This window comes from Pituophis catenifer, unplaced genomic scaffold (genome assembly GCF_029215685.1).
Source record: "Pituophis catenifer annectens isolate HBS135680 unplaced genomic scaffold, rPitCat1.0.hap2 SCAF_1, whole genome shotgun sequence".
NCBI lineage: Eukaryota > Metazoa > Chordata > Lepidosauria > Squamata > Colubridae > Pituophis > Pituophis catenifer.
The window spans coordinates 175853208-175864843 of NW_027256881.1; the positions used below are offsets into that span (position 1 = coordinate 175853208).

An 11636-nucleotide genomic window follows, 5' to 3' on the forward strand; every position below is an offset into this window, starting at 1 on the left:
GTCCTCATTCTCTATGTTAGTGTCATCTTCCATGTTGGAATTAATATTGTGTAACCATTTTTCTTCTATGACTAAATATGGTAGGCCCCCTTTGATAACTACATTACCCAAATTGGTTTTATTTTTCTCTAATGTTGCTTTTCCTTTTGAGAATACTATATTTATGTCAGAGTCTCTACTTAGTTTTATTGCACTAAGTATATTATGAGGTATTTCTGGTATTAATAATACCCCCTCTATTTTTCCTAGACCGGGTAAGTTTACATTTCCTTTACCAATGACTTGGACCTTTTCTTGATTGGCTACCTTAATAACAAATTTATCTTCTATAAAGGAAGATAATATATTTTTGTCATTTGTTGTGTGATTTGTTGCCCCAGAATCAATGAGCCAAGTATTATCCTTTGAATTCTGTATGTTAGTTACATTATGTTTATCTAGTCCATTTAGTGATCCAGACTTTCTATCTCTTGAATTATCTCTGCCCCCTCTACGTTCTCTAAAATTGGGTGAGTTTCTATATCTATGTCTATCAGTAGACGATTGTCTGTTATTATATCTGCTCCTATAATCATGTCTGTGTCTTTCTCTGAAAGATTTAGGACAATCTCTTCTACAGTGTTCTTTGGATCCACAATTGAAACATTCAATAGGTTCTCTATACTTTTCTTGAAACACTATTCTCTTATTTTGTCTATGTTCTATGTGTGCATTATAGCGGCTTCTTCTTAAATTATCTTCAGCTATTAACTTATTTGACAAATTTTCTATGGATAAATACCCCAAATTGATTGTGTCCAAATGTGATATGTAGTTATCCCATGATGGGTCTAATGAATTAATGATGACACTTTTCATTGTCTGACTGTGCAGCTAACCATTTGACAGTGAATTGCTGAAGTATTTCCTTCTTACACCCCAGTTGCAACGCTGCGTTGTATATTGAGCAAACTTAAGGTGACCAGACGTCCCGCTTTTGGCGGGACAGTCCCGCTTTTGAGCAATTTGTCCCGCGTCCCGCGGCGTTTCAAAAAAGTCCCGATTTTTCTTGAGCCCCAGCTGATGGCTAGAAGAAAAAAAAACTGTTTAAACTCTTGCCCGGGGCTTCAAAGGGCCGCCCTACAGGCAATCAGTGTAAAACAGTTTTTTTTTCCCCTAGCTAAGCTTCAGAAACGAAACCGAAACCAGGGTCTTTGGTGCAGCGTGACAAAATGAGGCAGAGAGAGATTTATTTTTATTTTTATTTTTCCTCCCCAAAAAAGGTAGGTGAAAAACTGCAAACAATGGGAAATTTAGGAGGAGAGTTCAAGATTTTAAAACACAAAGGAAAAAAAGCTGTATTTAACTAGGGAATTGTAATAATTGAGATCCTATTAATTGTATATTGTGTTGAAAGCAGAAATGGTTAAGTTGTGGTTCGGAGGAATATATGGGAGAAATTATTTGGTTTATTATTATTGGTAAATATAATTAATTGATTTGTAAGAAATTGGATTGCATGGAAATAATTGGAATATTCATGTTCATATTGATTAATATACAAAAAAGATAGTTTTATAACTAATTGATTTATATTAAAATGTTGAATTTGTATTAAACAACTGTATTACATAATTACATAATTAAACAATGTGAGGATGGATATAAAAATAGATGACAATGGGAAGGGGTATAATATAGAATAGAAGGGAAAAATTGAATTTGATTAAGATTAGAGATGAGGATGAAGGGTAATATTGGTTTTTTTAAAAAATAGATGAGGAATAAATATGGCAAAAAGGAAATATAGAAATTGTAAATTTAATTGAAATGACTAAACGCTGTTTAAATTTGTGAACCAGCCAAATATTCTGTTCAAAGAAAATACATTGTATGTTTGTATGTGTGTTTCTAATTATTGCTATTTATTCATATTTGTTCTCTTTTATTCTTTAAAATTTAACAATTCATTCTTTATCTTAATATCTTTATATTTGCTTGGGGTTGGCTTTCTTCCCTTTCATCTTTTTTATTGTACAGCAATCTTTCTCCTCAAACCTACCACCTCTCTCTTTTCTTTCCTTCTTACTTTCTCTTCCCCCCACCCTCTTTTTCTCCTCCCTACTTCCTCTTTCTTTCTCCTTCTCCTCCTCTCTTCCTCCCTCTCTTACCCTCACTCCTACTCTAATTTCCATTCCTTCATCCCTCTCTATTGCTGTAATCCTTTAATGCATATGGACTACTCAGAGGGCTGAAAAAGTTATTTTTGACTGGTCCTCACACTTTTGACCAGTCCTCGAACTTATGACTGTCCTCACATTTTACATTTTTGCCCTATCTTGTCATCATGGTGAAGAGAAGCAGTTGTGAAATGAGTGACATGGTTGTTAAGAATGCTGCATGGGCATAAATGTGAGGATGGTCATAAGTGTGAGGACCAGTCAAAAGTGCGAGGACCTGTCAGAAATGACTTTTTTCAGCTCTCTGGTTAGTCCCTATACACATAGCCATGGCCACCCGGTCACATGACCAGGTAGCCACGCCCACCCAGTCACATGGCCTCCAAGCCACGCCCACACAATAAGCCACGCCCACAATGGTGTCCTTCTTACCAATGTTAAAATCTGTTCACCTTACCCTATAGACATAGCCATGGCCACCCGGTCACATGACCAGCTAGCCACGCCCACCCAGTCACATGACCAGCTAGCCACGCCCACAAAATAAGCCACGCCCACAATGTCCCTCTTTACCAATGTTAAAATCTGGTCACCTTAAGCAAACTTGGTTTTAGCATTGGAAGAGCAACAATGAGCAACGCGCTACCAAAGCGCTTTACTCTCCGTAGCGGTATTACTCGTTTCTTATTTATGCTTGAGAGAGCTGCCTGAGCTATAGAAGTGAAGAGTTAGCGCGACATTCCGCGCATTGTTTTCCGAGAAATTGTCCCTTTTGTCAACTCAATCTCTCCGCCCATTCGTAAAAGCTGCAAAGACTCGCTTGCCCGTTTGGGGGCTGTCCTGGCTGGTTTACGAGGTTCCAGGACTTCGAGCAAACTACCGTAACTGCTTCAAGGAAGCAATTAAAAGCAACATGGCCGCGTCCGTCTGCAAGGTGCTGGTCAACCAGGCGTTGAGATCTCTCTGCTCTCCCGGAGGGAGGAGGATCTTGGTGAGGTAAGGAGTCTCTTTTCGCTTGGGAACAGCTTCACAAAGCGTGGCAATAACATTAAAAAGGCTGGAGGGGTGACGGTCCCATTGAAAAGTTCCTTCCAAGCAAAAGAGCCAACTAACCTCTCAGTACATTTAAGTAACATTTTTTAACATTTAAGACTGCCCCGATTATAGTGACAGGCCTGACATTTCCCCTTCTGTCCCACCCTCTTCCTAAAATATAACGGCAAACAGAGTCATTAAGAAGAGAGGAAGTTTATTAAAATCTGCGGCCGCCGACCAAATACAAGAAGAGAGGAGGTGCGACGCAAGATTCCGGACGACTATTAAATAGAATTCAACAAAGGAATATCCCAAATTTAACTCTCTACTGTTAATTAATAGTCAGCAGTATTCTTGCAGCCTGGAGCAGGTAACCTCAACATTTGCCCGAAATGAATTGACCTGGCAGGAGGTTCTCATCATTTGACATGCACAGCTTTTGTTAGGGATCTTAGATTTGGAAATGTTTAGGGCTTTGGTTGTTTTATCACTTGCAATTTTTATTATATAGCTGGTGATCACTATGGCAATATAAAGCCTGTCTTCTTTCATATTAATAATGAAACACTCTATTTTATGTAAATCTGGGAAACCTGCCAGCTGTGAGTACTGTATAATTATTTTTAGATAGTAATTGGAATGTGATAGGGCTGGTCCATTGGAATTGGCCTCTTTATGATCTGATTACAATTTGGAGTTCATAGGACATCTTTGGGTTTGTGAGCAATACTAACTAATAATAATATTAGATAATAATAAATACTGTAAAATGCAGATGTAATGTTCTCCTTATATGGCATATTTCAGAGAGGGCTTTCTGTTGTTTTGCAGCCTAGTTAATGAATCTTTCTTTGAAGCCATGACAATTTTAGTAGTAGAAAAGTCAAGCAAACTATTGTGATGGCTCAGAAATCATTTAATGCAAGATCAGGGAAACAGTAGTGGCAGAAGAGGAATTTGAGTAGAAGAGAGCTGAGAAAAATTGGGGAGGAAAAATTGTATCCAAAAATGAAAAAAAGGTATGGAGTACCCAAACTGTGGATCAGATCCCTCTGTGGGGCCACAAGCAACTGGGAGTCATTGTTTTCAAAAATCAAGCTTGCACAAGCAACATTACAACCTATCTTCCTTCCTTCCTTCCTTCCCTCCCCTTTTGGGCCTTCTAATTTACAATAGTTTTAAACATTATATAGTTTAAAACATTATATAGTTATAACCAGTGGTGGGATTCAGCCAGTTTGCACCACTTCGGGAGAACCGGTTGTTAAATTACTTGAATCCCACCACTGGTTATAACTCTAATTATAAATACTAGATGGGTATAATCATAGAAGGCAAACTGTAAATATTTATATTTGCCATACTCCATGCTATATGGGAGTGCCTATTCTGAGTTTTACTCTCCATGTTGCTTGTGCAAGTTAACTGTGTGCTCATCGAGGCAAAGCAGGAGTGAGTTTTGTCAGCACTCCTGATTTGCAAACCAGGTATGCTGTAAAACTTGCTCCAAGCTTTGCTTCTTGTTTTGCTTGTTCAAGCCTCAGTGGGACGTTAGAGTACCACAAAAACCTGAGGATCTGTGTGATACATGGATCAAATTTGGATCATTAAAATAAGTGTAATATTTAAAGCCCAATCGTAGTCCAAACAAAGTAATTTCATTCATGGGGAGCCATCATACAATTTTGTTTATCATTTTAGATATCATTGTCCTGAAAAGTTGGAGAATTCCTAATTATTAGAATGTTTTAGAAAAGGCACTGCTATTGAAGTAAATAGCCTTTTTAGAAAAAAATGATTGATTATCAAAAGTGAAAGTATTTAGCAATATAGACAGCATGCTACAATACAAAGTTAAGGGAAGATGAACATCTTTCGGGTAGGGTCTCTGAGGAACCATTTTATCCCAATGGGATTAGCCCACCCTACCTGTGCCAGCAACAACAGGCATGCTGTGAACCCTGTCAGCCAAGGAAATTCAGCCAGAGGGATTCAGAAGCTTTTTTTGCTGTGGCACCTACCCTCTGGAACATCTTGCCCCTCCAGATGCAATCTTCCCCCACTCTTCTGGCCTTCTGAAAGGCTTGAAGACCTGGCTTAGCCAGTTCGTCTGGGGCTCTGTTAGGGGAGTGGCGTCTTGGAGGTGGTTAAAGGATTAGTCAGACACCACCTCCTCCCCATGCACACTTTACTCCTTCCTATCTTGGTTAATTGAGTTTTAACTGCATTTTAAATATATGGGTTTTATTTATTATTTTAAGGCTTAATATCATATTTTAATTATATTTTCATTTTCATTTCATTTTATTAAATTTGTATACCGCCCTACTCCCGAAGGACTCAGGGCGGTGAACAGCCATAAAATAAAACATATAGATACAAAATTTAAAATAGAGATAAAACTAATTAAATAAATTTGGCTGAGACATTTTAAAACCCCAATAAATTAAAACCAAATTTAAAATTCCATTTAAAAAGAGGAAAAGTTTAGGTCAGGCCAGCTTGATGGAATAAAAACGTCTTAAGCGCGCGACGGAAGGTACGCAGATCCGGAATCTTCCGTATCTCCGGGGGGAGCTCGTTCCAGATCGTAGGTGCCCCCACAGAGAAGGCTCTCCCCCTGGGGGCGGCCAGTCGACATTGTTTGGCCGACGGCACCCGGAGGAGCCCCTCTCTATGGGAGCGTACTGGTCGGTGGGAGGCTATTGGTGGCAGCAGGCGGTCCCGTAAATAGCCAGGTCCTAAGCTATGGAGCGCTCTGAAGGTGATAACCAAGACCTTGAAGCGCACTCGGAAGACCACCGGGAGCCAGTGCAGCTCGCGCAGGAGAGGCGTTACATGGGAGCGCCACGTCGCTCCCATCACCACCCGCGCGGCCGCACTCTGCGCCAGTTGGAGCCTCCGAGTGCTCCTCAAGGGGAGCCCCATGTAGAGAGCGTTACAATAGTCCAGACGGGAGGTGACGAGGGCATGAGTGACCGTGCGTAACGAGTCCCGATCCAGAAAGGGACGCAACTGGCGAATCAGGCGGACCTGATGAAAAATCCTCCCGGTCACGGCCGTCAAGTGCTCTTCTAAAGACAGCCGTGAATCCAGGAGGACACCCAAGTTGCGAACCCTCTCTGTGGGGGCCAATGCTTCGCCCCCAATAGTCAGCGATGGCACCAGCTGACTATATCGGGACGTCGGAAACCACAGCCACTCGGTCTTGGATGGGTTGAGCCTGAGCCTGTTTCTCCCCATCCAGATCCGTACGGCCTCCAGGCATCGGGACATCACTTCAAGGGCATCGTTGGTGGTCTGGGGTGGAGATGTACAGCTGGGTGTCATCAGCGTACTGATGGTACTCCACCCCGAAACTACGGATGATCTCGCCCAGCGGCTTCACATAAATGTTGAACAGAAGGGGCGAGAGGACCGATCCTTGTGGCACCCCACATATAAGGGGCCTCGGGGTCGACCTCTGCCCCCCTGTCAACACAGACTGCGACCGGTCGGAGAGAAAGGAGGAGAACCACCGTAATACGGTGCCTCCCACCCCCAACTCTTCCAACCGGTGCAGCATGATACCATGGTCGATGGTATCAAAAGCCGCTGAGAGATCTAATAGGACCAGGACAGAGGAACAACCTCTGTCCCGAGCCCTCCAGAGATCATCAACCAACGCGACCAATGCCGTTTCCGTGCTGTACCCAGGCCTGAAACCCGACTGGAACGGATCTAGATATGTCGTTTCATCCAGAAACGAGTATAATTGTAAGCTGCCCAAACTCACCTCAGCAAAATAAGTGACATAGAAATTTAACTATCAATCAATAAATAAAATCAATAATGAATAAATAAAATCAACAATAGGTTTGTTATGACATACCAAATTACAAAGTACCCACTACAGTTTAGCCTGTGTTGCACAAACATAGCTTGTGTAATTTTAATATTTGGTGTGTTGTGTTGATTCACTGATGCTTATGTGTAATATATGAGGTAATAAAACAGAAGGATTAAGATATAGTTGCATACTCCACCAAAATACATTATGTCAAATAATCTTTGCTTATTCAGGTTTTCTCAGTAGTACCAAAGGAGTGCCTGCAGTTCAGGAAGATTATATCTTTTAAGAGACTGATGAGCTACCATGACCCTGTCTTTGATCTATTGAAAGCTATCTGATTTTTTTCTCCCATTTTTATTAGCTTTCATATTAAAAACATTAATTTGGACTCAAGATGAACATTAATTGTTATGGAGAAGCTCTAATAGAAGTTTATATATCAAAATTGCATTAGGTTTATTCCATATCAGTGCTCATTTATGATGATGATAGATTATATGTTTTGCTAGAATTTTCATCATTTCCTTCTGGTGTAGAGGGCAAGCTGTGTTGATTTATGAGAGGTAAAATTGTTAAGGAAAAACAATAAAGAATCTTCTGGTAATTTATACATACAGATAGTCCTTGGTTAATGACAGTCTTGGGACCTGAGTTTTTGTCACTAAGCAATGCAGTTGTAAACCGTGACATCACATGCAAGTTTCCTTGTTCCTTTCCGTGTTGAGTTTGCTTGTAGGAAGCTGGCAGGGAAGAACACAAATGGCAATCATGCGACTGCGGAGCACTACAATCATCATAAGCGTGAGCTGGTTGCCAAGTGCCCAGATTGTGATTGTGTGACTGGGGGGGGGGGGGGGGGGTGCTAAAATTTTAAAGACTGGTCGTGCCACTGTTACTTCAAACTGTTGCTGAATGTCTGTAGCTAAATAACAGTTGTTAACTGAGGACTAACTATAACTTTTATTAGGATATAATCTTCTGTACAGACCACTTACGTCACTCGATATGTGAATAACTAAAAATGTTTGTTTTTTTAAAAAAAATGCAAAGTAGCAAAATCTTCTGTACAGTTAAGTTAATTTGAGTTCTCCTGTTCAAACACCCTAATTAGTGCAGTAATATGACAATAAAAGATGACTTATATCTATCAATGTTCAGCTCCATTACTATCTTAAAACTTTGTCAGTCATTTTTTAAAAAAAAAATTGCTATGCAAGATCATACTTTTGTCCTGTGATAGGTGGAGGAAAGCTGGAAAGGAACAGGTTTGTCGATCATAGCTTGCAGCATTTTTTGGAAGTACCTCACCAAAACATACAAATAAAAAGAACTGAAAGATTAAAAACCTCAAAACATTAAAAAAAAAACTCCACAAAAGTAAACTTTAAAATGTTTATTGTTTGGAAGCATCGGTACATATAATTTAATAGACAGAATTTAAACAAAACTATGACTTTTTAAAAAGTATGTTTAATTTTATTTTTTAAAGAAAACTTCAGACTGAAAATAATGATTCAACACGCCTTGAACCCTCCTCAGCTAAAACATTAATGGACATAGGAATTAGAAGGATCTTTTCTTCAGACCATGACATCTTCCGGCGAAGTGTGAGAAAATTCTTCCAGGAAGCTGTGGTACCATATCATGGAGAGTAAGTTAAATGCACAAAATCTCGTTTCTCATTTTCTCTTTCTCATGTTTGAAATAATCCTTAATTTTATGCCGCTTGCCCTGGTGGAGAACTATAACTAACATTAATGTAAGCGTTTCTATAGGGTTAATAACAGTTTTAAAGCTACTAGTGGTTTTCTCTGAAAGAAAAGATTTTCCTCTATACATACACCCAGGCGCCGTAGACCCAATTACATCGCATTGTGTCTGTTGTCTCGAAAATGGGGAATGGAATGGAAAATACATTCACATTTAATGCTGCATCAGATTTAATTAGATGATATAAAACAAGTTAACTAATCTTCTCAATTACATGAGCCTCACTGAATTAACAATTTATGTATCTTAGCAGACATCTAAACTGCTTCTGCATTGATTTTTTTAAAAAAAATAGTTTGCACTATTGTTGGCTTTAATAAATGATACCTTATTTTATTTACTAACAAAGGTGATCTTATAAAAATTGCAATATTCTTATCTGGGAATAGAGTCCAGTTTGCTCAGTGGAACGTGCTTTTGGGTAAAAGTTCAAATTACTGATTAGACATCTGCTTTCCTCTTACTTTTTATGACTGCCTTTGTATACTTGATCAGGATTGTGCTTCTTACCAAATGTTTTTCAATATGGATTGAAAGATAATGGTGCACAAAAACACATTCTGCTTCTCCAGTGATTGCTCAGCAGGAATTTGGAACCTCTATAATGGCTCCAATGGGCAATGCTGATAAAAGTGGTTGAAATAATTCCAGAAAACTTTCCTCATCATGTTTTCATTGAACTCTTGCTCAGCTGGAGGTGAGGCCTGATTGGTGAAGGTTTTTTGTGTATTCCAGTGATTTAAGATCAGTAAAGTGAAGTGACTGTGCAACTGGGATGTACTTTAGCTCCAAATTGCTATTTCTGCTAAGGCAAACATAGAGGTCATCATAGTGGATGATTTTAAAAATCTACTATTTTTTACATCACCCGTTTAGATTAGAGGTAGCCTTTGTTTAGCAATAATTAGGGCTAGAATTTCTATTGCTAAATGATGTCATAAAGTGCAATATCACATGATTGCACTGCTTAGCTATGGCAATCCCAGCAGTCCTTAGTTTCCATTGTTAAGAAGCCCTGCTGTGCAGTGGTTAGAATGCAGTATTGCAAGCAAATGATGCCAACAGCCTGGAGTTCGATCCTGACAGGACTCAAGGTTGATTCAGCCTTCCATTCTTCCAAGCCAGATTGCTGGGGGCAATATGTTGATATTATACAGCATCCTGAGAGTGCTGTAAAGCAGTGGTCCCCAACCCCCGGTCCGCGGACCGGTGCCGGGCCGTGGAGTACCTGGCACCGGGCCGCGCAGCGGCCGGGGGACATGAACGCTGCAGCGCAAAGGCTCCTGGGCCGTGCGCAATGGGCCGTGCGCAAAAGCTCCTGGGCCGTGCCCCCACCCCTGCGCGCGCTCAGCGGGCCGCGGCGATAAAAAGGTTGGGGACCACTGCTGTAAAGCACTATTAAACGGTATATAAGTCTAAGTGCTGGTGCTAGTGCTAGTGCCAAATAAGGACTGTGCAGGTCATTAAGTGAAGATTTCTGACTTCTTGCCAGCTCCCCTTTGGCTTTGTTTGTGGGAAGGTTGCAAATTATGATCACATGAACAGAACAGAATAACAGAGTTGGAAGGGACCTTAGAGGTCTTCTAGTCCAACCCCCTGCTCAAGCAGGAGATCCCATACCATTTCAGACAAATGGTTGCCCAATCTCTTCTTAAAAACCTCCAGTGTTAGAGCAGCCACAGCTTCTGCAAGTCGTTCCACTGATTAATTATTCTGTCAGGAAATTTCTCCTCAGCTGTAGGTTGGTTTTCTCCTTGATTATTTCCATCCATTGCTTCTGGTCCTACCATGAGATGCTGTCATATGTTTGAGTGATGTCTGAATGATGGTCATTAAGCAAAAACTATACCATAATATAATTGATGGGGTTTGTCTCTGGAAGTTGTTCAGCTGATTAAAATTGTCAAAATTTAATGATTAAGCTAAAATGCTTTTGTTTTGGTAAACACAAAATGAAATTACCTATTCTGGCTTAATTTTTTGCTTCAAACAAGTTACTGTGAATTTAACAAATAATGGGATAAACTTGGCTTAGCCCAATAGGTAATGTATATAGTCTTTTTATGTATGCTGTATTCTAAATATCCTTTCCCCTAAATAATCAAGCTTGCATTTTTTCTAGGTAAATTATTATGCATTCATTTATATTTCTGTGAGAATTCCATGATTTTACTTTTTGTTTTTGTTTTTTTGTTTTGTAGATGGGAAAAAGCTGGTCAAGTAAGCAGAGAGCTCTGGGAAAAAGCCGGACAGCAGGGTTTGCTTGGTATCAATATATCAGAAGAAAATGAAGGCATTGGAGGGGATCTGTTCTCTTCAGCAATTGTTTGGGAAGAGCAGTAAGTTTGTCTTTCTTTCCTTTACAAGATTTTTCTGTAATTACAACTTTTTTCTCCTTATTTCCTCTGATGGCTATATCATAAAATTTGGTCTTCATGGTTGACATAATTCATTGACAACAAAGGCGTATTTTGGGTGTAGGCAAAACCGAGTAAATTGGATAGGAATTTTCATGGTGATAAATTCACTACTATTTTGAGAGCATTCTTCCACATTTTTTTTTTAAATTTGATTTATAGGCAGCCCTTCTCCGGAGACTCAGGGCAGCTTACAATGCGTTAAGCAATAGCCTTCATACTTTTGTATATTTATACAAAGTCAGCTTATTGCCCCCACAAACTGGGTCCTCATTTAACCTACCTTAGAAAGGATGGAAGGCTGAGTCAACCTTGAGCCTGGTAAGATTCGAACCTGCAGAAATTGCAGGCAGCTGTGTTAATAACAGGGTGCATTAAACCACTGTACTACCAAGGCTCTCAGCTATAGCCACTGTTGTCACT

The 11636-nt window shown here is 39.9% G+C and overlaps 1 protein-coding gene across 1 annotated transcript in view; it reads left to right on the top strand.

The window, feature by feature from the left end:
- Positions 1 to 2786: 2786 nt before the first annotated feature.
- Positions 2787 to 11636, top strand: part of ACADL (acyl-CoA dehydrogenase long chain) — a 26492-nt gene continuing 17642 nt past the window's right edge. The window contains exons 1-3 of the mRNA XM_070956780.1: positions 2787 to 3155; positions 8516 to 8677; positions 10998 to 11135. Coding sequence (XP_070812881.1) covers positions 3073 to 3155; positions 8516 to 8677; positions 10998 to 11135 — 383 coding nt within the window. The 5' untranslated portion in view covers positions 2787 to 3072. The remainder of the gene's footprint in view (positions 3156 to 8515; positions 8678 to 10997; positions 11136 to 11636) is intronic.